This window comes from Acanthochromis polyacanthus, chromosome 1, assembly GCF_021347895.1.
Source record: "Acanthochromis polyacanthus isolate Apoly-LR-REF ecotype Palm Island chromosome 1, KAUST_Apoly_ChrSc, whole genome shotgun sequence".
Classification (NCBI taxonomy): domain Eukaryota; kingdom Metazoa; phylum Chordata; class Actinopteri; family Pomacentridae; genus Acanthochromis; species Acanthochromis polyacanthus.
The window spans coordinates 68,708,364-68,735,394 of NC_067113.1; the positions used below are offsets into that span (position 1 = coordinate 68,708,364).

The following is a 27,031-nucleotide window of genomic DNA, read 5'->3' on the forward strand; positions in this document are numbered from 1 at the left end:
ATTTCAAAAAATACAACTTTTGAGAGAAACTTTTCGGGAATCTTCTTCCTGAAGATTTTGCAAATTTTTATAAATTTGGGGACATTTTTTTCTGAATTTTTGGACTTTTTTCAGACAAGACAACAACATTTTTTGGTAAGGACAACGCGAGGGTTAAATGTCAATTTGTCATTATGCAGAACTACTGATGTCCTGCAGGGGGAGGAAAAGCACCAGAAATGAGTTTATCCATCAAGAAGCACATGAAGAAGTCATAGACCAGCCTTCAAATTAAAACAAGGAGTGCCTCTAACGGCCTTAACTGATTTTTGCTTTTTTAAATTTGTTTGTTATGTTTGAATCCGGGCTGCACAGTGGTGTGGTTAGCACTTTTGCCTTCAGCGAGAAGATTCCTGGTTCGCGTTCCGCCAGCTCCGGGATCTTTCTGCATGGAGTTTGCATATTCTCGCTGTGCATGTGTGGGTTTTCTCCAGGTACTCTGGCTTCCTCCCACACAGTCAAAAAAACATATGCTGAGGTCAACTGATTATTCCAAATTGTCCGTAGGTGTGAATGTGAGTGTGATTATTTGTCATTTCCGAGTCAGCTGGGATAGGCTCCAGCACCCCCCGCGACCCTAGTGAGGATAAAGCGGTGTATAGAGAATGGATGGATTTATGAATCTTCAGTTCACAGCAGCTGCAAGGTTGAAATGCTCTACTGTGGCGTTGCCTCATGGTAGATTTTCACTGCAGGTGGTCTTTACTTAACAGATAATAAATGTCTAAAGTAATATTAGTGAAGTTTGCAACAGAGGGATTATAATTGTCTATTAAATGTCAGAAAATGGTCAAATAAAAGATAAATAAATAAATAAATGCTCATTGAGAACAACTCAGCACCCTGTTACATAGGTGTCTCTAGCCTAATTTGTTGGGGTGCTGGTGATATAGAGGTCAGCACTGCTGCTTCCCAAATTCTCCTGGCTGGCTGGGATCTCTGGTTGCATGTGTTTTCTCTAGGAGCCCCAGCCTACTCTTTCAGTCTAAAGACATGTATGCTGGGTTAATTGGTAAATCTAAATTAGTTATAGGTGAGAGAGGGAGTGTGTGTTTCTCTGTGATGAACTGATTTTTTGGATGTACTCTGCTTTCTGACTCAAGTCAGCCTGGATAGGCTCCAGTCCCTGCAATCCTCCACAGGATGAAGCAGGTATACTAGAGACTGATAAAATGTTGATAGGAACCAATCCTGTTAATGACAGGATTGTTTCCTTAGGTTTGTTCCATATAAAACCTCAGAAGTCTGAATCTGGGCTTTTGAGGCTGCTATTGGTGTACTGCAGTTTAAATATGAAAATGGCATCATGTGCTTATTTCTCCAGCATGTGATTAAAGACCATACAAACATGTTCACATCAAAGAAAGACCTTGAATTGTCACAGTTAAAACTTAAATTAATAAAATTATCTATATTTGATATATACTATATACTACAGATAATACTCTCCATCCATCCTTCCATGTAAAACATCGAGGGTCACTTGGTGGGAATAACTGCTGAAGATCAGAACAGAAGTTGTGAAAAACACAAAAACTGACTTTGCAACAGGAATACTGAAAATGAAAGAGTATGATTTCTTTCAACATTACTTTCTTTTTTATAAGTTGCAATGTGAAATAAGCATCATCTTGTAAGCTGCAGTGCTTATTATGGAGGCCCAAGATGCTTCCGAGTAAATTATATGTTATGAAATAAATCAGTGCAGTACGACTTCAGACAAATATATGCAGACATATAAGCTGTTAGCTCATCTGGGGTAACTCAGCATCATGTTACATGGGTGTCTATGTTTTCAGTGTCTGACAGATAAAGAAAACTCTGAAGAATGATAAAGCAGCCACTTTAGAAATTGCATTTTGAAAATGAAAACAGACTCTGAAAAAATTAAACTGACACCCCCTGCCTTTGCACATATCCTTTGCCTGTTTACATGGCAGTATTGCAATATTGCCAACATTTGCACATAGAATTTATTTGTAGCTATTTTTTTCATCTTGTTTTATTTTTGTTATTCTATTTCATTATTATTATTATTATTATTATTATTACAATACTTTAATTCAATTTTATCATCTTATTTTATTTGTTATTTCAGTTGTGTGAAAGCAGTTCGCAAAATAAGAATTTTATCACTCAGGGTAACCACTGTGTTTCTGCTGTGTTGTAGACGTACATGACAAAAAAGTTCTTGGATCTTGAATCTTGAATAATAATAACCTGTTCATGTGAAAAGAAAAAGAGTGAATTAACGTTTGTGAATTTCTACACTGATCAATAGTAATATTATATTTTTGTACTTATCAATTCTCCTATGATTTCTCTCCCCGACTTTTACCTATTCAGTACTGTACTAGTGTGAGGATGTGATACTTTTATTGTGAAAGTCCCGCTCCGGGCCGTGCGGCATATGATCTGTACTGTAGCCGCTCCGCGTTGCACGTTGCTAGTTAGTTGCAATGTTGTAGCTATTAGCACGATAGCCGTTCCTGCGCTGGGAGGGAGACTCGCCGTTCACTTTGACAAACCTACGGCAAACTTTGGTTCATTCACAGTCTGTCCACTTGCTAACCACCAGAAATTAATCAACAGACCTCTAGTTAGCTTGTAGTCTTGTCTTCCTGCTAGCCCGCTAGCTTACCCAGCTTGCTAGCTAGCTAGCCACTAGCGTTGTACCGTCTCCTCCCTCAGTGACAACCGTCTGCAGCCCGGGTGGAGGACCATGGCGATGAGACAAACTCCTCTCACCTGTTCCGGTCACACCCGGCCTGTGGTGGACCTGGCCTTCAGTGGAATCACTCCTTATGGCTACTTCCTCATCAGCGCCTGCAAGGGTGAGACCAGTAAACAGTCTGTTCAGAAAATGAGCTTTATAGAAAACTGTTTAACGTTCCACGACGTAAATGTGATAGCAGACCTCTTCACTCCCGAATTTTGTTTGCTTAAGTTTCAGTTCTCACTGATGTTGACTGGCTTTATTTTTACACACGCTTGCGCAGACTACTTTTAAAGAAACTGTTTGTGTTGTTAACATGGTCGTTTTTAAGCGCTTGAAATAAAATGTATTGTCAGTAGAAAGTGGCTTCCTCTAGGCTGCCGTTACAATGCAAAATCACACGTCATCAAAGTGAGACAGACTGTGGTTTGTCTAATAGGCACCTGTTGATTGTAATACAGTAGTGCTACCATCACTGTAACATTTTTATCCTCCCTGCTTTGCCTTGTCAGATGGCAAGCCCATGTTGCGCCAGGGAGACACAGGGGACTGGATAGGAACGTTTCTGGGTCACAAAGGCGCTGTCTGGGGAGCCACTCTGAACACAGACGCCACCAAGGCAGCCACTGCTGCTGCAGACTTCACAGCGTAAGTGGGGAGTCCTGTACTGTATGAGGTTAACACATTTGTAATGAGTCTAAAATATCCCAGTCATCCTGAATACATCTCTCGCTGACTAATCTTTCATGCATGTAAAGACATGCATACTCCAAAACCTCAGTTCGCTTGTAATCAAACACTTGCGTAAACGGAAATTATGGGATGTTTTAACACACTGTGTTCTTTGTGGATATGTAAATCACTTCATTTGGTTAGTGATTGATTTTAACAAACTGGTGACTGATCCCCATTCAGGTAAATGTAAATATTTATCCTGACTCCAGTGGCCTGTGCCATGCAGCTAGATTACTTTATAAACTTGCTCTTTTTGGGCTTAATTAATTCAGGGTTTCTGATAATACAAATTGGTTCCCTTTTAACTGAGATAGTTTTCCATGGTAACGATGCTGCAGAGCTGTCCTAGTCCTTGCATGGTATGTGTGTCCACATTAGAGAATCTCTGGTTTATTTATTGTCTTATTGATTTTTAAATATACATTCGCTTTCCTTTTTATGTATTTGTATCTGTTCAGTTTGTTCGTTTAAATCACTGAACAGATTCTGATATGAAAAGCTATGACATGACCATGATTGCTAAGACAGGCATTATTAAATCACTGTAATAATAGTCATAACAACAATTAGAGGAAGAAACTACTAGCTACATAAACTGTTGTCAGTTAAAAAAACAATCACATCTCTGCTTTCCAGAAAGGTGTGGGATGCAGTGAGCGGAGACGAGGTCCTTTCACTGGCTCACAAACACATTGTCAAGACCGTCAGCTTTACTCAGGTCAGTCCAGCTCCTGAATGTGATAAACTCTTCAGATGACATGTTTGTGATCATGTGATTGATTTTTGCTCCCCCAATAACAGTCTATGTAGAGATTTGAGATTTTAAACCACAGTACATAGTATAGCAGCTAAATATGGATGAATGACTGTAAATTTGACTGTATACTGTTTACTGCTGCACTTTTTCTTCCCCAGATTTACACACGCATCCACCTACTTATGTGCAGTCACTTATACCTCATCCTCGTGTATATAGTCTTCTACATAGTATTTAAAAAATTATACGTATAAAATGTTCTTTGCAATTTTTCCACAGTTTTTTCTTATTTATTCTTGCACTGCCTTTATACTTTTTCTTTTGGAACTGCTGTAACGGTGAATTTTCCCCACTGTGGGATCAATAAAGTTTATCTTTATCCGGCCTGTATGTATACAGTCAATGATTGAATCCAACTTTTCCACTGGCTGAGAGCGGCTCAAACCCAACAAATGTCATCTCAGAAAAAAAATCTTGGCATGTCATCAAATATAGTCATGGAATTAGTTTTAGCTGGTGCCAGCTGATAGGACCCACTGCTGTTTTCTTGACCAGCAACAGTGAAGATCTGCAAAGGCTGAAAATGAGAAGCTTCTGCCTGAGGCAAGGGGTGGGTTTTTTGGTTCCTTCCCACTGTCGCCAACTGCTTGCTCACCTTGGGAATCCAAAGGGAACTTTGGATTGTTTGATTCCCTGTTAGTAATTTATAAGGTCTTCATGTTACTGTTTTAAATGCTTTAAGATGACGTGTTGTGAATTGGTACTATATTAATTAGATCGAGTTGAACTGAATTGAATGGTTTGTCCGCTTAGCTTTGCTAACAAGTGTATCAACGAGACTCATTAACACCGGTGCAGCCAAATATGTTTTCACAATGGCACATTGTAGTTGTCATGTATGCAGATGAAAAGCTCACGCTGTAGAGCACTACCCTAATCTTCTGTCTCTGTCCCTTAGGACAGTAATTGTCTGTTGACTGGCGGAAATGATAAGCTGCTGCGCATATATGATCTCAGCAACCCTGAGGCAGGTGAGTGAGTATGCTAAAGAGACAGAATTGTGCAACTTTACCTGTAGGTACCTGTAGAATTTGATGTGCTTTGCCAGGTTTTGAGTTTCTTCATAGTTTCCTGGAAATTCTGCTTTGGTCAGTGTAACACTGCCCCCTACTGGAGATCTGTCTCAATAAAACTGGTCTGACTCACATGATGTAGGATGCGGGTACAGGCCACCGATCATTTCATTCACCTTTGTCCTTTCATTTACTAACTGTGTGTTACAGTTTTCTTTACTACTGGAAACAACAAAAACAATCTCTGATCATCAACCTACCACACTGACATTTTCAGGTTTTGCAGAGCTTTTGGATCATGCAGTGAGGAAACCTTGCTAGTTATTAATCGGTGGATTATCCACATTATTCACACTGCTCGTCTCCTTGTCAGCAAATATTCCAACAAAACAATTCCACCTGTCACTGTTTTGAAGGAACACTGTTCCACAGTCTTTGCTTTGCCCTGCATGTGACAGCTGTGATTGGTTTAAAGAAATACAAGCCAGAATGTTTTTGTCCCCTACAGCAAAATGGTAGTGTGCTGTGTGAGAGGGAACATCCTGTTGTACAGAATGATCGAGCTAAGCAAGTCTATATTAAAAAATTACTGCAGAAAAGTGTGGAAATCAGCATTTTATTAGGCCTGCATAATTTCTGATTTCTAATCTAGACTGTTGCATCTGTATTTCCTTCAGCACCACAGGAGATTGCAGGTCACACCTCAGCCATTAAAAAAGCTCTGTGGTGCAACAATGACAAGCAGATTCTCTCAGCTGCTGAGGACAAAACCATACGGTCAGTGCACCAGCTTTTTCTCGTTTACCTTTATTCTTCTAGACCTTACTGTGTGTGCCATACCTTAAATGCATCCTGACTGACTGCTTTGTGCTGAGAATTATCCTTCTAAAAAGTCACTTCTCAGACAGGTTGTGGAATAGAAGTTCCATGGAGGAGGTGAAGACGCTGACATTTGACACGTCAGTGAGCAGCATGGAGTATGTGGCTGATGGAGAAACTCTTGTGATCACATATGGAAAGACGATTGCTTTCTACAATGCTTTGAGGTATGTTGTGCTCTCACTGTAAAAAGTCATGGTAAAATACTTTAAATGATTTTCTTTGTCCTTTTTGTGAAGAAAAAACTGATTTGTGCATCAAAAGCAAGCAAAGTGAACAGTGTTGATAGAAGTTCATGCTGTCCACATGACGTAAATTGTGTCCCCCGTGTGAATGTCTCGTGCTGCCCAAAGTTTGAGAATGTGGATCTTGCCATCTGCACTATAAATGTACACTGGATGCTTGTCTTGAGACTGTGCAAGGTGATTTGCCATTTTCCACACTCTATAATTAAACATTTCAAAAGTAATAACGGTAGTTGCTGCCAGACAGTGGGACGTTCCAGATTCTCCAGAAGTTCTTCACTGTGACTGTACATTGAATGTGAAGGCAACAAATTCCAGTTGTAGCTAATTCCATAATACCTGGCACACCCTGGGAATAATCATAGACAAAGGCACTAGAGCCCAATCTGTAACTAGCAGCTACACTACGTAGTATAGCCAGTAAAAAGCCCAAAGTCACACCCAGCCTTTCAGAAACATCTACAGCAACACTCTATATATTCCAGTGTTCAATGTGAAGGGCAGCTTACCATGTGTTTGTGGAAGATGGATATGTTCCCTATTTGTGTTAGGAATGGAATAGCTGAGGTCAGCACATGACGACATGGAAAGCATGGAACTTGCTTTTACACTTTGCACCATTCCAAAGCACCAGATCTTGTGTGAATGCTTACTGTGTGTTTCACGAGAGTTGAGTACAAAATAGCAATGTTAAAACATTATTTTAACATGAATATTGTTATTATAATCATTTGTATTATCAAGCTTGGACCTTATCAAGACCGTGGAGGCCCCGGCTCCTATCAACTCAGCCTCCCTCCATCCAGAGAAAGACTTCTTTGTTGCCGGTGGAGACGACTTCAAACTCTACAAATTTGACTATAGCACTAAGGAAGAGCTGGGTGAGGAACACAAAGCTTTTTTTGTTACTCTTGTTCACTGTGCAGAAAAACAGAAAAGTGTGCGTGACTGAATAAGCCCAATAGTAGGTTTTCCTATCGCAACATATCTTTAACCACTTAGTTGAAATATTATTGCTGCTTCTCTTGTCTGCAGAGTCCTATAAGGGTCATTTTGGCCCTGTACACTGTGTTCGCTTCAGTCCAGATGGGGAGCTGTATGCCAGTGGCTCTGAGGACGGCACACTCCGGCTGTGGCAGACGGCGGTGGGGAAAACCTATGGCCTGTGGAAGTGTGTCCTTCCTGGTAACTGTCCAGCTTCAAGCACTAACTGATGTGGCTACTGCTGGTTACAGAACGATGAAAATGCATTTTAAAAACTGAATAGAGAAATACTAATACTGAAATGTAACATAGTAGATGTATGTAGAATATATGTAAATATTGCATAAGATGATCTTCATTCAAAGAGAATTGTGCTATAACTGCTATATTCTGGACAATAAGACCTTGAACATAGATCAGGCTTTGGAGCAAACAGCAGCATGCAACACTATATTCTGAAGCCTGCTTGAAAGTTTTTGAAAATGCAGATATTCTTACTGCTACAAAATACTAGTTTCAAAACTGGTCACTTGTCTCCCGATTACTGTGAATGTAAATTAAGTATTTTACACTAGAAGTTAGAGCACAATATATTATGGCACTTCTTCCAATGTTAGTCTTGGTGGCAGGTTTTAATGGGATAATGGAGCTGTCCTTTAATAGAGTTCAGTACAGCATTATAGTTAGGAGTTTTGATTGACAGATTTGATTAAAAAACAGGACAGCGGAGGCTTGGATCCTGCTATTCCCATAGTGCAACTCAGTATTTAATTTATCTGTTTCTACCTGAGACAACACTGTGGACATTACTATGGCAAAGCATCAAACGGCAGGTCTGGTCAAATATTCCTCGTATACAGTAGTTTGTACTTACAAGTAGTTCGAGGGAGGACAAGTTATAAACTGATGACAGGGCTATGGGCCCACAGCTCATTGATGCATGGGGAGGTGAAGGCTGGCCTGTGTGGTCTAATCACACAGAACAGCTACTGTAACATGGCAACAGTATTCCCTGATGGCATTGGCCTTTTTGAACAGGGACAAAGCTCCTTACCACACTGCAAACTTTGTTCAGGAATGGTTTAAGGAACATGACAGTGAGTTGAAGGTGTTTATTTGGTTTCCAGTTTGACATGGTCAGGCTTTCTTTGTGCAAGCTGGCTCGAGAAAATGTAAAGCCCCTGTCAGAAATCGCGGGTATCATGAAGGTAGCTAGCAACATTCTTTGTCAACTCAGACTTTCTGCTATAGACTCTGTTTGCACAAAAGGAGGCACTTAACGTGTCATTTGAGTCTTATACACAAAATGAAATACAGCTGCTTCAGTCCACAGGTTGTTTTAATGGAGAACAATGAGGAATATAAAAATATACAAGGGTTTTTGAAGTGCTGCTACTGCATATGATGCAAGACAGGAATGCTGGTAGAACCTGTTAAACATAAGCAATGTATTTATTTCTGCATCACCAGCTAAATGCATCTGGGGTTCCTATGGCAACGCAATCCATAGACTGTGCAGTACTGTACTCTGACTGTACTTCATTCAGTGGTTTTAGTAACATACAGCTCAACATGTTGACTGAAAACATGTTCCCTCAGCTGAGAATCTGTATCGCTCATAAAGAATCATCAGGAAACAAGGGAGACAGTTCTTCTAGGCGATTTAAATCAGAAACTCTGAACATAACCTGCTATAGCATAGGTTAGCTACAGAGTATAAGTTACCATGGTGAAGTTTAAAAAAAAAAAAGAGCTACTTCAAACAAAATCTGTTGAGGCCAAACTTCCCACTTTACAGAATTTGGAGAGTCTGCTGCCAGCACCTAGAAGCCTGATATCACAGGACACCTTCAGATGTTTGCTTGGTGGTCGTCACATTTATCGCACTTCAGCTTTACTTTCTCTGTCTGTACGTGGATTTCCTTGTTCCAGAAAAAAAATGTAAAATTGTGAGCAACACTTTAGACGTTAAAACATCTGCTCAGAAACCTGCTGACCACATATCTGTAAAGAACACATCTGGTAAATGTCATGGAAAGTGACTCCTGCCTGCATTAGCTTTTGAAGGATGCTGTGCTTCTTTCTTATGTCAGTGGTGTATCCATGTATCAGATTATTTTAATTTCTTCCTCCTATTCTTTTGCTTTCCATTCTCAGAGGACCTTGGGGCAGAGAACTCTGAGCAGCTGTACACCTCGACCCCTGAGATCAAAGCCTGAGGACATAGTGCTACTGTTTGGAAACCAGATGAGAAAAAAGGAAGAGGTAAAGGAGATGAGCAGAGGGGTGTTCCGGTGTCTTCTATCAGGCCCAGCAAGGAGCAGAGTCCAGAGCATCTCTATCCATCAGAAAATGATGTGGATATTATGACTGTCCTGTCATAGACCAACGATTTCACACACCCACACATCACACACTGATTTACAGTCATATGGACAGTATGGGCTGCAGAGTAAAGCAGTAGAGCTGTGAGTGTCATTGCTGCCTGCTTTCTCTCTGATCAGCCCGGTTCTGTCTGCTTAAACTTATTTTAACTTCCCTCTACGCCGTGAACCCCAAACTACATGATACTATAATGAGTTTTGGTTTCAAAATTAAGGTGTTTAATGAGCTGGACCAACGCATTTGTTTTCAGTTCATAGTTACAAGGATACTGGAGGTAGTTGCACAGTTTGTGCTAAAGTTAAGGCGCCTTCATTTCTTCAAAAAAAAAAAAAAAGAAACATTGCTTTGAGTATTTGCTTGTGTTGTACTGGTTGAGTATATGAAGTTATGTGTCCAAATAAAAGAAAATATTGTTTTGTGACAAAGTGGACAGGAAGAAATGTCACTGGGTTTTTCCAATTTGGTTATTGTCTTCATTTGTGTCCAGTGATGAAATAAATGCATTGCAGTTTTATTTGTAAGTAATGCACAAAGACAGATTTTGGTGTTTTGAATTGCTTTTTCCATTCCATCTGTGCCAGATTTATTATATAGAGTCCTTTTTGACCGAGCTAAATGATTATACAAAAAATTAACAGACACTGAATTGTAAGTTGCATTGCAATCATAAACTGCATTTTTAATTAACTTTGTTGAACACTGAAAACAAACAGCCAGGGTTTTATGGATGGACAAACAATAGCAGTCTACATGTTAATTACATAAGTCTTCTACCTACTTTTTTTATATCTCAATTTTTTTTTAGCGAATTAAATGACTAAAGGTTAAAATAACCTATATAGATATGTTTTGGACAAAAATAGTCTAATACTCATTGCCTTTAATGAAGGGATACTTGATAACACTGAAGTCAATGGATGATAGTCTTGCTAAAAAAAAAAAAAAAAAAAAAAAAAAAAGCGCCAATGGTGACAGGACCAAACAATGACAGATCTGTAGGTCAGACTTTTAAAAAAAAAAAAAAAAAAAAAAACAAGCAACAATAATGTCCTTGAGCTTTTACTTTTTTGCTTCCATAATTTGCACCTAAACGTAAATATTAGAATCTTCAGTGAAGCAGTACATTGCAATAGAGGCTATAGTCTGATGCGACGGTTATGGGATTTCTGGAAGAACAAGTCTGTAGGCCCCTGTTCTAACAAGAATATCAGGATCTCTTGTGTTTTAAGGCTTCCCTGTCGATATAACTTGAAAACCAACTAGCGAGCTGCGGTTTGTTTTCAACAGTTACAGGTTTTCCACCAATGGCAAGGCGCTTTGTAACAGCGTTTGACCAATAGGAGCTAGTCTTTCCAGGGTGCCACTTCCAGCCTGGGCCATCTCCGTGATCCCCTGGCGTGGAGCGGTTTCTCCCCAAACAGCCGCGTCGTGCGTCGCTTTCATTTCTTTATTTTTATGAGCGGAGGGGGAAGTTAGACCAACGGTAGCAAGTCATCTTATTTTCCTTTTTTACGTTTCTTGCTTCTCCCTTGAAGCACACTTTCTAGCTCCTAAGCTACCAGTAGTTTTTTCGATTTAAATCCAGTAGGAGGCGCTGGTTAGCCGCTCTGCTTAGACTGAACCTTCTCTCGGTTTATTCCAGATTCCTCCTCGGTGTTAGCTAGCTAACTTACCCGGGCCACGGTGCTTCTGTGCCTCCATCTGCCCGCCGACATGCCGGAGTACCTGGACGACCCGTCTGTGCTCACCAAGGACAAACTGAAGAGCGAGCTGCTGGCCCACAACGTGGAGCTACCGAGCGGCAACCATAACAAGGACGTGTATGTGCAGCTTTATCTGAAGAACCTGACCGCTCAGAACCAGAAGCATGTCACGGCCACAACTCTGGACGCCTTCTCCAGCGACGAGGAGCTGCCGTCGCCCGTGGTCTCTCGCAGAAGTCGCTCCTCCGGCAGAGTGAGTTCATTTATCCGCTTCAGAATGAACGATGGTGGTGTTTGATTTGCAGGAGCTTCCAAATCCCTGCAGAGTAGGGTGGTTCAAGTTTCCACAACTTAATGAGAATACCATAGTTTTAAGGTTTACTTTGTTCAGCTACTGAAATATATAAACACACACCATTGCGGCTGCAACTAACCACATCGACGAAATATTTTCTGATTAATCGATGACCCGTGTGTAAAATACTCTACAGTGTAGAAAATAATCAGAGATGCCCCTCAGAAGTCAGCAGATGCTTCAGACTGTTTCAAATCTTTGCCCACGTTCCCACCTTCTACTGGAGTGGGTTTTTCTTAGTTTATTCCCTTTCTGTCTTTTGTTGCCAGGGCTTTCTACTTCTGCCAGTCCTCTGGTTGCTTTCTGCTCATTAGCTGGGTAGAAAAATACTTTCAGTTTTTATTTTTCATCTAATGCTGAAGTACTTTATTTTGAAAGTGGACTGTCAGACATTTTTCTATGGGACTCTTTCTGTTTTCCTTTGGCTGCCCTGAGATTCAGGGAGCCCTTGTCTGGAAATTTTAAAATTTTGCACAAATGACACATGAATAAATCTGTGATCAAACCCTGGTCACATACCAGAATCACACATTCAGCTTTCACTTCCCTCCCCAAGAATTTCCCGCGTTACTTCAGCTGTTGGAGGAGTGTCTTCACGGTTTCAGCACAACCACAGCAGCCCTGGATCTCTGCTGATCCAGTCTGTGACCTGTAGTACCTTAATACAGACCCAGTAGGGGTTCTCTCCCTCTGCCTGGACATCATTTCATATGATAATTGAACCAGTTTGGGTTTTGAGGGTACAGACAGAGCCAGTGCTTTTTTAAATTAATTATTACTAATCCCATGCAGCCACAGACTGCCTGCATTCCTCGAATACTGTCAGAGCAGGTCAGTAACTTTCCTCTGAAGCATGCTGACTTCTGAAAGCATGTCCACAATTGTTAACATGTAGTGCCTACAAGACAAACAGTCCTGTGTCAGTTCCAACCCATCAACTGTCAGGTACCAGGAGCTGTCAATAGACTGACTTTCCAGCTGACAGAAAAATCATTTGATTATCATGAGGGATTTGGTGCTTGTCTTAGTTTTAGATTATACCATACCAATCAGCTGATTTATCTGCCAGTACTGACTTATCACAGGGATATTAGTGTCTGGATGCATTCTGACAGCTTAATTTATAGGACATAAGTAAGACAGAGATGCTTGGGGTAGGTAGTAGAAATGGTTTCATCACATAGTTTGTCCAGCTAGTGGCTCCAACTCCATCGTACACCTGGCAGCCGAAGTGAGCTTGTCCACAGTCATAGTAACCCTTAGTAACCAATCTGTCAATCAAAAGAACTAAACTATTTGCGTTTAATCAATACGGAAGGTACTGTTTTGCAGTATTACTAGTACTCTAAAATTTTATTCAGTTTGGATGTTGATTTGAACTCAAACAGGTGTGCAGCAGAACACGTCTGGCCTGCGCTTGTTTTGGAGGGAGGACAGTTTGTGCGGGATGATTGAATGATGGCTGGGAGCACAGCAAAGGTGGCGACTGATAAACGACATGCCAAACATGTGGGAGGTGACTGTATGCATTTGCTGCTGTTGGCAGTTTGAAACAACAACAACAGCATGTAAAGGTGTTCTGCTGCATTTTTCCTGTTTGTAAAGAGATTTACATTTATGTTTCATTCCTGTTCTTACCTTATTTGGACGTAGAGGGTCAGGTAAGAGTCACCTGATTGTCAGAGCAGCTGCTGTGCAGCGAGCTGCAGCTCTTTGTGTGCCGTGATATGTGGACACAGTGCAGATGATCAATCTTTCATGAGTTTTTAGATGATGGATAAATGTTGACAGTGAGAGGGGGAGAAGTGTTGGTTAGCAGTACACGCTAGTCTGGGCATAAATATTTCCTCCAAACTCTCAGAGCTAGTTCACCTGAACTACACCCCACTTTTGGACAAAGTCTGTGAAGATCTGAGGCGTTGGAACAACCTTCCCATCTCCCTCTTGGGACGAATAGCTACAGACAAAATGAAAATATTACCTAAAATCAACTATCTCCTCTCCATGATTCCATTTAAACTCACATCAAAGTGGTTTCAATCGTTAGACTCTGCTATTGGTAAATTTTACTCAAAGAACAAAAAGGCTAAAATCAGTCTGTCCACCCTCCAGAAGAATAAACCCGAAGAGGGACTGGAGGCTCCCAACTTCATGTATTATTATTTAGGTAGTGTCTACAGATACGGACCCGTACCCGTAGCCTGTGGCCTACGGATACGGCACTTTCCCTTAACATAAATATTAATGAGCCGTACATAAATATTAATGAGCCGGCTGATGAACGCGCTTCGTGATTGGCTGGTAATCCGACGGACATAAATATTAATGAGCCGGCTACGCTGATGAAGGCGCTTCCGTGATTCGAGGTGAATCTGCGGAATGAATGGCGGAACTAACAGCCAGCAAACTATAAGTATTTTTTTACCTTCAAAAGTAGCGACAGACTATTACATATTAACAACCTAAACAAAACCCTGACGTATTTTCTGCGTCTGTCAACACAGACCCTGTCAGTCACTTTAATGTTAGCGGACTCTGTTGAATGGCTAAGTTACATCACCACAAACAAATCTCACAATATCACAGTAAATCGAGTTTGTGGTTTTTTTTTTAAATTCATGCCGAATTAAAGAGCTGCTCCTCACCATTCACGAGTGTTTGTTTCATATTCGACATCCTTAATTTTATCTTGTAAATTAGCGTCCGAAATTAAATGGGAACATTTGCAATGGAGTTCGTCAGCCGCTTCCACCACTGAACGTGGTAAACTAATTAATAGGAACTGGACTTCAAACAATTTAGACACGGCGTCGAAAAGCGTAAAAACTGCAATGTCTAAAGTGTGAGAGGAGACGGTGTATTTTTAGTTAAATTATACAATGTTCGCCGTCAGTCATTCATATAAACTGCCTGTAATGTGCAGCAAATAGTAGTTAACCATCGCCAGCTCTTCAGTGACCTTAACACGTCCGTACCTCTAGTACAGATGCTACGGGTACGGGTCCGTACCTCTAGCATCAACCTATTATTTAGCCAACCAACTACAATATCTCTCCAAATGGATTCACCCACATGAAGAATATAACTCCTGGCTGGAACTAGAACAGTTAGATTGTAATCAGATCAAAATCTCTGACCTGCCCTTTATCACTTCTGCCCTTAAACATCACTCCTGCTTCAAGAACCCAATGATTGCTTCCACCTTGTCTGCTTGGTGGAAATCGCTGGAAGTCACAGGCTCCCAATTAAAACCCAGTATACTGTCCCCAATCTGGCAACCCTGATTTTGCAAGCAATAAAACAACTCTTTATTTCAGGACGGGGGCAGAGAGAGGAGTCACCCACCTCCATCACCTTTTTGATGGTAACATATTTAGGACATACATAAACTTATTCCAAACATTTGAAATAAGAAATGGAAACTTCCTCCACTACCTACAGGTAAAGAAGGCGATATTTTTCGCCTCAAATGCTTTAGAAATACTTTTCCCTGAAGTGTTTTCGAAATGATAGAGAAAGTTTGTGGCCCAGCCGCTGTGTTTATCAGACTCATCTACCGGACCGTCAAGCTGAAAGCGCGGTCACGTGACCACGTAGTGGCCCGCTCACGACCGTCCGGCATCAGTGCGATTTTGAGATGCGTGCATTCACATGTAGTGGACACGCAGCATGTCTTTGTTTTGTGAAGCGTGAAATGCTCCCATACTTTTGAGGACTTCGGTCAAACTGTTTTCTCCGTGCTGCTCATGTTTCATTTGTTGAATTTACTTCCCTTTGAAAATACCTCCTCTGCTCTGCCTCCACCTCGCTCTGTTCAACTTGCTCTGCAGGTGAAGTACACGGGTCCGCGACATGACGAGTGATGCATGAATCGCGCGACACAACAAATCGATAATGCAATTCATTGCCAACGCTTTTAATAATCGATTATCGATTTTATCGATTCGTTGCTGCAGTCCTACACTAAACCCATTCTCTCTTTCTCTAGTATGTTCTTCTGGACTATTCTATGTTTGAACAGACTCCACCCATGTTCTTTTGTTGGTTTGGATCATTGTGACAGTGTGTTCTGGGCATTTGCTCCACTGTGAAAAAATTAACCCTCGCTACCCTAAAAACGCTCTGGAGCATTTTCTTGATGCGCCGCTGTAATCAAAACAAAGCAGGAAAATGAAGCGTTGAGGAGTCTCCCTATAAAATTGTGCTGAAAGTGCAGATTTTGAACTTTCTACCAGTTTTTGAATCATGTTGATCGGCCAAGTAAAACCAGAGGTATGATCAATAATTAACGCCACATTTTTTACCGAACTTCACCGGAGCGTATTTCCAGCGTCTTGTATGCACAGCGAAACTTTGAACTTTGGACTCAGCGGAGAGCCTGGCTAGAAACCAGGCGTAAACTAACCGTGACGTCACCCGTTGGTTTCAACGGCGAGAAAATTAAGCCCGGATTTTGCTACTTCCTGGTCGCCGTTTTGGATTTTTTGGAGCCAGTGACGTAAAAAGCGTCATCAAACAGACTGGACCGGAGAGCAACTAGGGGCAGGATTGGCTGAGAACTCTCTTATCCCGCCCACGTTTTACCGCAGAGGCTTCTGTTGCTGTCTATCAAGTATAGCCACGCCCCTGGCTCCGCCAACTTTAACGATTTATTTAAAATTCAGGATTGATTTATTTTAAGATCGGTCACCTGATCTCTCATTTTGACCATGAAAACTAACGGGAAAAAATCCTGAGCTGTAGAAAATCAGTCTATCAAATTTGATTTTTTCCAAAAATGAATTGGGGTCTATGGAGAAAAAGCTTTTTGGAGCCAACCCTAGCAGACGGCGTGATATTGCAAGTTTTTGACACTTCCGGGTTGGCTTCAATTCTGGAGCCAGAGGCTACGTCCATTATATATACAGTCTATGCTAGAAACACAGACCCTTGGAGTGATGCTTGGTGTAGGAAGGAAAATGTGGACCAGATTTTCACAAACCTGGCGTTCTCTGGAGTAAAAACGCGAACAGGATTTCCCCAAAGGTGACTGAGAAACTTGAAGCTGAGTGACAGAGACGCTCTGACGGGGAGCGGCCGCACAGACACGCCCCCAGTCTCTGTGTTCATAGTAAGAGAGTGGAATATTCTGGAAATACACAGAGGAGAGATGGCCAAAGTGCAGATTTAGAACTTTCCATCTTTTTTTATTTATTTTTTTGGTCAGGGGATAGCTACAACTCTTTGGGAGAGCAGCACGTCCTTCACTGGCTTTGGCCACAGATCACTCTCTCTGCTTGACACCAAAGATGCACAGAAAATGAAGATTTTGTTTCAGATGTAATATATTACTACTACTACTAATAATAATAATAATAATAAAACAATAATAACAATAATTATAATAAAAATAAAATAATAATAATAAAACAACAATAATAATAACATTCATAATAAACATATTCTAGCAATGGAGAACACCAGGACTCTGGATTCTCCCTGTGGTCCTAAAGACTGTTTCTATTGTTTTGTCATTGTATAGATTGTGGCGGACAGAAAAAGCTTTTTGGAATGGTACAAATTAATTTATGTAAAATTTTATTGTGACTCCTCATGATTTTGTAAATAATTGTGCAAAAATGCCCCAAAAAATTCCTGCATTTTAGTGCAAATAATGGTATATAACTGTGTTAACTGCTAAATTTGTACATTATTTTATGAGAAACAATTTAGATTTACATTATAAGTTCTGAAAAAGATTCATTACACATGTTTATGGTGTCCACAGCAAAAAAAAAATCCAACTTTTTTCTACTCAGACTTTGTATTTTTTCTGCTATTTTAGGTCAAGTGTTCATACATTATATCAAAATGTATAAATAATTATAGAATCACACAGGCGAGGTTGTGCTGAAAAAAGATACCAAGCAAAGCAAGATCAACAGCTTTTAAGGTGAAATATAGAGGTAAAATCAGAATTAGTCAAAAACGGACTTTGTGTCTTTATGTGCTTACATGGTGTTTTGCACCTGATGCATTTTGGTGAAAGTGATCCCAGACGTTCTATCAAACAATTTTCTCATGGCTGTGAGTGAGGTTTCTATCACATGTAATGGCTGGAATTGTTGCTGTTTGAGCGAGAAGGTTGAATTTTTAGTTTCTGTGTCTCATATTTAGACCTGAGAACCATGACTACCGTGGAACCTGTCCTGGGTTCCATAAATACAACCACTCAAGTCTTGGTTACTAAAAAACAAAAGTCCTGTAAAGCCTTACAGGTATGTTGACACCACCATGTGGTGCTGTTATCTTAGTGGATTTGGCCTCTTCATTTAGGAAATGCTGTTGTTAGGAAGAGGAATTCATGTTCAGAATGCGAGAGAGAGAGCGTGTGTGAGAGAAACTGACATCAGAGCGTATCTCTTACTAAGGGATCAACCTTCCACAGTTCCATGACAAACTCTTTGACCTGAATGTTGCTATCCTTCAAGCATCAGTCAGCAAGGACTTCCAGAGATGGAACACATTCCAGTCTCTGGCACAGTGAATAAAGCCAGTGGATTTGGAATTATAAAAAAAACAACCCAACAACTTAAATATTCCATACTCGGAGTACAGTTTAAGAAAAATGTAGGATTTCAGTGCCATTGTTAGCATTGATTGTAAATTGTTCTTTCCGTTCATGTGGGTCATGAACGGAAAGGAGGTGGTTGTCCTTGCAAGACAGGTTTCAGAGACAAAAGAAAGCTAGCTTTTTGTTGTTTTCCCTCAGTTCACATCAGTACTATTCCACATATTGCTGTTTTTCTAATGTTCCTCCCTCCACATCTCTATTCTTGTTTTAATTTTATGTTGTACAGATTGTGAAATGTGCTCCTTGCATGCCAGAGTGATTATAGCGTACAGGTGAGAGGTGCAGGTGGACAAGCAACTCAAATATTCATTCCTGACATTTTTGAGACAGTTCACTGAAGGTGGCGTCTTACGGTGAATCTGAGAAGCCCAAATGCTTTGTGAATTTCTCCTCTTTTTTTTTTTTTAAATGAAATGTTGTTGATGCTCAGGAGAATTAGTTGTTAAGTGTGAAGCGTGGAATGCAAACAGTTGTGGTTAATCTTAGCAGAGTCAACTCTGGCTAACCACACATACTTCATTGTTACTCAGCCAAACAGTGAGTTACGGCATGTGGCCACAGGTCCTAGCATGCCCTGCCCTCGACTACTCCGTCTGGGTTTAGTCAATAGTATTAAAGGAAAATCTGATGCTGTTTGTAGTGAGTTTACTCCACAGAGCTGTGAGCTCTGAGTTCAGTTATGCCTTTAAAGGCCAGGGTGTGGTCTGCAGAGGAGGGAACAGACGCTTTCTCCCCCCTCCTGTTCTCCTGGCCCAGGCTGCTGTGATTATGAAACAGCCTGGCTCACGTCCAGACCAAACCCTACAACAGCCCACAGGGAGCCAGACGTGGAGGAAGCCTGCCTCTCCGTGTGCCTCATTTACCACACACTGAACCCTGGCAGCACCTCGCCCTTTTTGCTGAGCATGTCATCTTTGCATACCTCACATTTTCCATTGGTCTGCTAAAGTGTTTTTTTTAGAGACGCATGTTAATTTAAAAACCACAGTCCTTTGAGAGTGCAACTTTTGTGGTCCGAGATTTACAGAATAGAAAGAATAGTTCTTGTTTGGTGCTTTAGCCTGCTGGTGTTCGTCCATGTCCATCCACTTTACTCAGTAGAAAAGCAGGCAGACTCCGCTGGCATCGTAGCATTTTAGCTGCAGTCTGATGTGCTGTTTCTGTATGCACACATTCCACACACACACACTGCCTGAAGTGCTGCAAACTATCATTAGAAAACAGCTCAATGGTGTTAGGAAGACCTCTAGTTTGTAACATTTTTTTTTTTAACAAATCTAGAAAAAAATGTATATATTGAAAACTCCGATCCTCAAGCAGTCTGGGGTCGTTCTTTGTGTACTTTTTGTGAAGTGCTTTCATTGTGATCTATTTTCCTATGTTTCACTGTTTTGTTTTTTGCTTTGTTTTTTACCTGCCTTGGGACTGCAGATTTAAATTAGCTTGTTGCTATAATCTGTCATATTTACATCTATTGTTGTCTAAATAGACGTTAATTAATGAGCACTGTATCTGTCAAATAAATAAACAAAATTCTTAGTTTTGAGAGTCCAGCTGGAACAAATGGTTTATTTTATGGTCAATTTTAGCATGAAGCACATACAGTGGGGAAAATAAGTATTGAACGCGTCAACTTTTTTCTCATCACATTTATTTCCAAAGATGCAATTCAAACAAAATTTCTACCAGACATTGATATTAACTCAAATAATCCACACATGAAAAGAAATCACAACATTCCTTCCAGATAGGTTGCAACTTTTAGGCCCTTTTCAGACATGATACATAAAACAAAACTGGTTTTATCAATCCGTCAGAGTGAAGCCTTTCTAGTCACTCAGACATAGGTCACTAAATGCACCCCCCCCACAGTGTTCAATGTGTAATGCACAATAATACAATTATTGACATAAGCTAAACTAATAGCATCATATCAAAGTGTTCAATTACCGAACTCAACCTCAACTGACTCCACCTCACGACTGCTGTGATGCAACAAAATATTTCATTGCTGCTGATAAACTGTGACTCTCTGTGCAGCATTTCATCTGTCTGATGTGAGACATTTAGTTCTACACAGTGGGAATTGCTGTGGGATGGACGGGTCCACTCTCCATGGTTTCTCAGGAATACTTCAGAATTAAACAAACTCATTGAGAATAGTTCTACACAGCTGGAAGCCGCAAACTTCAACTTCTGTTAGCATTTTGTGGGGAGATACAAACTTATTTACTTACTATACTTTCCTTATTACTTGTTATTGGTGAGTGGCATTAATCTTTAAGCTTTTAGTGTCAGTTTTCAGGGCAGTAAAGTTTTATTTCTATGGACATTTCATTTTGCTGCCCAATAGATTTGAAATTGTAGCGTTAACAGAGTGAGGAAAGGTGTATTGTGATTAAGGCACACAAACTGTGATGTTTCTGGATGAGTATTACTGCTGAAATGTGGTAAAATCCTTCCTTACGTCACTTCACACAACTCTTAAGTTTGCTTCTTCTGTGTGTCTATTGGTTAATGTGACGGTTCAGTTCAGATTTGTGCCGTACTGAAAGTGAGACCTAGATGGTTCTAGGTCTGATCTATTGTAGTTGCTGATGCGACTTTTATGGAAACATGACTGAGGTACACATTCAGACACAAAGCGACACACTAAATTGCCAGATTTACTGTTGGCAGCTGCAGGTGGACAGAACAGTGTGACGTGTTGGAAATAGAGCGCCCTCTGCTGTCAATAAACAAAGCTTTCCTGAAGTCGAGACTATAATCGCAGCAAAGTTGTTTATTTCTGCCAGAGTTTCTGTGTAATTTTTTAAATATCTAAAGAACAGTAGTTTTGGAAAACAAAATGAAGAGTCTAGATTGAAGGCTTCAAAAAATTCATTTAGGGAAAGATGTGATTTTTAACGGCAATAGCAGTTTACAGGCTGTGTGTAATAAAATTAGACACTCCAGAAAAATGCAGGCAAAAATCCTTGATTCCATGGGCTAAAATCCTTGATTATGCGAATAAATATGCGGGGTTTTTATGCCATTTTATGCGGGGAAATTGTGGAAAGTTGCAAAGTATGCGAATAGTTGTGAAATATGCAAAAAGATGCGATATATGTAAGAACTGGGGGAAAAAAGGTGATTCTTCTCCTACATCCTGTTACTAGGCTACCACTAAGTTGTTGTTTGAGTCCTTTGTGTTCAGCAAAGCTTTTGCTGTGCTTCGTCGTGGAGAAGTGCTGCAACACGGTTGATTTTCTTCGGTGCTCCAGAACGATGTTGTACAGGGTGCAAAAAAGTTTCCCCCCACTTTCGTGCAGTAAATCTGGGTACTGTTTTGCCCGGTGTCTGGCTAAAATATTCGTAGGTAAATGTGATCTTTTAGCATTCGCCATTCTTGTTTTTCGTCTCTGAGCGCCACGCAGTGTTGCCAACTCCTCAGTAAGGAAAGTCGCTGTTGGCTGTCCTAGAAGTCGCTAAATGACATCATCGCCTAATTTGCATATTTCCCAGTTTGCATGTAATGTGGAAGAGACCTAACCTTGCCAGCAAGTTGATTTCTCGCGATATTTGTGAGTTCACAAATCTCTCAAGAAAGCATCTTGTACCGCTCTCGCTTTCGCTGTTCGGACAGAGCCAAGTTGGCACGGGCCAATCACGCAGCAGTATTCGTGTGTGGGGTGGGATATCCGGGTGTGAAGACGACACCAAGCGCCAGTAGATCAAAACAAACATGGCAACGGAGGACAACGATCGTGTAGATGCTGCTATTAAGTCAGTTTTAGCCGAATCTCGTATCGCTTCTTTGAAGGAAGAACAACGAGAGGCGCTTTGCGCATTTCTGGATGGTAAAGATGTTTGTGCTTTTTTACTAACGGGTTTTGGTAAGAGTTCAATCTACCAATTGGCTCCGCTCGTTGTGAAGATCCCGCGATTGGCTAAAAACAAACCTGTCAGAGGCGGGACATACTGTTGCATTGTCCAATCCGAGCCTCTTTCCTCCGAACGGATTTACATGGAGCGGTCCCAGATTGATATTGTGGAGTACTATCAAGTACTACACAATTATTAATCTGGCTATTGCCAGGTTAGAAGAGACCGAAAAGTGAGTATGAAACACCCAAAATATGTTTTTGTACCAGGGGATAAGTGCTGTGGTTTATTTTAATATCACAGTGAAGAAACATTTTCATTTATATCTCGCTCCGTAAGTCTGGATGGGATCTGTAGTGACTGCGCATGCGCGATTCATCTGCCGTCTGGCCGCGGAGTGATGTGTCCTCTAATCAGACACTGGGACTGCTGCGGGGTTACTGGACTGACAGCCTGTGCTTTGAGACAGGGAGGAGCTCACAGCAGCACCTGCTACTTGTTGAAAACAGTAACTGCAGAATGATCCGAGTTTTCCTGTCAGTCTCCAAAACGGCAGGAAAAAGTCACTAGATTTGTCGCTAGTCGCTTTTGACAAAAAAAGTCGCTAGGATGCTTTGGAAAGTCGCTAAGTTGGCAACACTGGCACCGCGCTCCGCTTCCAGTGTCTGTGTGAATGTGCGAACTGATGACGTCAGGCCGGGCGTCACATAAAAACTCACAACTCCATTTATGTTGTCATTTTATGCGGAAATTGTGAAATCAAGCGGGACCCGCATATTTCTCTTTATTTTTTTCGTGGAAATGTGAGATTCTTGCTGGGATTATGCGGCCTTTTGGGAAATAATTGACCTCCGCATAATCAGCGGCATTTTGGTGATTAATGCGGGAATTCATGCGATCGCATAATCGCGTTTTTCTGGAGGGTCTATAAAATGCACTTGACAGTTCAAGCTTCACTTCAATATTTATTGTGTTTAAATTGAATTTGTGATAGAGCATTGCCACACAAGATGATCAAAGTGTGACTGACAAACTTTTGAAGTTTCTAAAACTATTGAGAAACCAGTTGGAACCCTGGGTGGCATGTGAAGCATTACATACAGTGCCTTGTGAAAGTATTCGGCCCCCTTGAACTTTTCAACCTTTCGCCACATTTCAGGCTTCAAACATAAAGATATAAAATTTAAATTTTTTGTCAAGAATCAACAACAATTGGGACACAATCGTGAAGTGGAATGAAATTTATTGGATATAACGTATCCAGGTGTTAGAATGGCCAAGTCAAAGTCCAGACCTGAATCCAATCGAGAATCTGTAGGCAGAGCTGAAGACTGCTGTTCACAAACGCTCTCCATCCAACCTCACTGAGCTCGAGCTGTTTTCCAAGGAAGAATGGGCTAGAATTTCAGTCTCTTGATGTGCAAAACTGATAGAGACATACCCCAAGCGACTTGCAGCTGTAATTGCAGCAAAAGGTGGCGCTACAAAGTATTAATGCAAGGGGGCCGAATAATATTGCACGCCCCACTTTTCAGGTTTTTATTTGTTAAAAAAGTTTAAAATATCCAATAAATTTCGTTCCACTTCACGATTGTGTCCCACTTGTTGTTGATTCTTGACAAAAAATTAAAATTTTATATCTTTGTTTGAAGCCTGAAATGTGGCGAAAGGTTGAAAAGTTCAAGGGGGCCGAATACTTTTACAAGGCACTGTATATGCTACAGTGCAGCCTTTCTTATGTCTTAATTGCTTTGTTTGATTTAACAGTAATTGTTGAATCCTTCTAGAACAGGGGTCGGCAACCTTTAACACTCAAAGAGCCATTTCGACCCGTTTCCCACAGAAAAGAAAACACCGGGAGCCGCAAAATCCTTTTGGCATTTAAAATGAAGACAACACTGCATATATGGCTTTTTTACCTCTATACCTTTGTTAATCAGTCGTGATTAATTAATTACAAAGCCTCTAATTGGATAGATTCATTTTTTTAATTGTGTCCTTCCACTAATATTTATCTTACTTGGTTAATATCATTTTTGCTCCTGGACCTCATATGTTACGTAATGTTAGCTAGAAATCAATATTTTGTGAATGTCTATTTAACTTGTAAAATCTATTTATCCTAAGCTAATAACTTTTCTCCGGTAAGTCGCTGCCCTATTTTCCAAGACGACACTCTGACTCTCTGACCTGCTGCCGTGTTCTTGCGAGTAACATGTATTACCCTATCATGAGTACTTTTGACTCAAAGACGTGTCTTTCTTGGAGTGGAGCTTTAATATACAGGCTTGCCATTCTTGAGTACAAAACGATGTGAAACTACAGGTGTTGCTTCTCCAGGAGTAAAATAAAAAAAGGCATGAAACGTCTGGGAATCTGAAGCTCCGTGTTGTTTCTCTACATCAATTTGCGCTCTCATGTCACAGGGGAAAACCCCAGCAACACATCCGGTGGAGTGACACGGCAAAATAAGAGCGGTAATTTCACAATAAAACTCTACATTAAAAATCATTGAAACGTGCCTGAAAGGCAGAACAATTTATTTTCCAAAGTTACAGGGAGCCACAACAGAGGGCTGAAAGAGCCGCATGCGGCTCCGGAGCCGCGGGTTGCCGACCCCTGTTCTAGAACTTTCAAACTTTCCAAAATGTTTCACTCCTATTACCAGCTACTTTCCCCTATCATTAACTTGATCTCAACCTACACAGAAAGCAGCAGCCATGTGAACTAAACCTGACACAACACCCTGAACAGATCGGTTCTTTATAGAGTTTTCTGCAGCACGGTTCAAACTGTGGAACTAAGGTGGTGTACTCTAGCAAAACATTTTCTGCATTCTTGTTTTATTAAGTTTAAGCGAAGCCTTCTTTGGCTGTGAGCCAAGGACAACACAAGGCTTCATTTCAGAGTCTGCTGGCTTCAAATACAGTGTAATTTCCTGTAGGCTAGCTAGAGAGGAGCAGCTTCAGTTGCACACAATGTTTACTATCATAAAACGCCTGCAGCATCTGCTTTGAGTGCCGCCCCTTTCCTTGTTTTTTTCCCCGCCAAGTGACTTCATTTTAGAAAGCTGAAGGAAAAATGTTTGTGTGCAAGAGCACACATTTCATACATGCCTCCACAAATCTTTGCATAATGGAAGAATTACATCTACTTGATTGTTCAGAGAAAGCATGGTAACGCTGCTGACCTAGTGTTGTATTTAGGGCTGATGTCAGTATCAATGATTAGTGATTTGAGAAAGACTGATGAAAGATATTCAAGGATAACTGTAACTGAATATGTACAACTAGAGAAGGAGGAGCTAAGATGTGTGAGAGCCAGGTGACACTACAGGTGAGGTTCAGACAGGAAGCTGGCACATTGAATTGCAGTCAGGTGAACTAAATGGGATGCATGTTTGAAAGGACATAGTTGACTTCTGCGTCATACATTTTTTTTGTTAATGTGTGTTCAAAGATGGAACTTTTCATGATGGCTTCTTTTTTGTTTCACGTTGCCACTCCCCCATAGTCAGAAGCTGTTTCATCTGCTTCTCATGTGTTGCAGATTCGGAGTCCATGCAGGATGACAAATGCCGGTGGAAATTTCAGGTCTTTGTATTTAATAGTTCCTAAGATCGTGTCATTCTATATTCTCTTCGGAAGGAAAAATGTTATTTTTTCTTACCTACAAAGAATAATTTTACAGTAGCAGTGCACAACAAGCCTGGCCCCTGAAATAAAGCTGTCATGTCATTACTTGCTGATTCAATTACCTCAGGGCTAAAACAGATCTATGACTGTCCCTGATCTGACCCTTGTGATATTTATTTATTTATTTATTTATTTTTTACTGACCGGACTGCCCTGTTGTTTTCCACAGAAAGCCACCAGGAAGACAGACAGGGTTCAGCTGGATGAGCTCGATGTGACTGTGCTGACTGACGAGAGTCTGAGGGACGAGCTGATCAAGCATGGCGTGGACGCGGGCCCGGTTGTGGGTGAGTGTTCACAACAGTAAGGTCAGATGGACTAAGAGAGTGACTTACCATCTGCCCTGAGCACACTGATACATGACGGCACTTCACACACATGTAGGAATGTGTTGTGTTGGTGCTACACAGTCCAGACAGGTGATGGAATTTAAAGGGGCTTTGACACGTTCAGTGGTGGAATGTCCATTTCATCCATTAGGTTTGGTGGCCAATGAATTTAAGTGTAAGGAGCTGTTCAAAAACACAGAAATTAACAACAACCACAAATAAATAAAAGGTTGCAATTTTTACATCAGTTTGTCACAGTGCAGGGAACAAACATGCCATACTGACCGTTCACATGAACTCATTCATTCCAAGCTACTGTCTAAGCACTTTCCACATGTTTTGCATTGAAAGCTTATTTAAGGCCAAATTCATACTTTCAGCATGTCAACAACAATCTGCAAAGGTATCCAATATGTAAATTGTCATCCGTAGTACACATGGGTCCACAAGGATGCATTTGTAGATGTCTGCATGCAGCCTAGAGTTTGTGATTACGCTGATTCCATGGAGTTCCAAGACAACAATCTGTGCTGAACACAAATATGAGAGACTATAGGAGGATATTCTCCATCATCCATGTATTCATAATTCATCATTAAAAGTTGTAATTGAAGCTGATGCTGAAATTTGATGCTTTTATTTGTACATGCTTTCCATCA

The 27,031-nt window shown here is 40.8% G+C and overlaps 2 protein-coding genes across 2 annotated transcripts in view; both read left to right on the forward strand.

Annotated features, from left to right (window-relative positions):
• Positions 1-2,432: 2,432 nt before the first annotated feature.
• On the forward strand, positions 2,433-10,350 carry strap (serine/threonine kinase receptor associated protein). The gene is made up of 9 exons (XM_022217466.2): positions 2,433-2,873; positions 3,268-3,403; positions 4,127-4,208; positions 5,206-5,278; positions 5,998-6,097; positions 6,229-6,366; positions 7,189-7,325; positions 7,480-7,629; positions 9,586-10,350. The coding sequence occupies exons 1-9, from the start codon at positions 2,762-2,764 to the stop codon at positions 9,645-9,647; spliced, it is 990 nt and encodes a 329-aa protein (XP_022073158.1). The 5' UTR covers positions 2,433-2,761; the 3' UTR covers positions 9,648-10,350.
• Positions 10,351-10,906: 556 nt separating this feature from the next.
• tmpoa (thymopoietin a) overlaps positions 10,907-27,031 on the forward strand; it is a 36,027-nt gene continuing 19,902 nt past the window's right edge. Inside the window, exons 1-2 of the mRNA XM_022217465.2 lie at positions 10,907-11,769; positions 26,213-26,330. Of these exons, the coding sequence (XP_022073157.1) occupies positions 11,527-11,769; positions 26,213-26,330 (361 nt within the window). The 5' untranslated portion in view covers positions 10,907-11,526. The remainder of the gene's footprint in view (positions 11,770-26,212; positions 26,331-27,031) is intronic.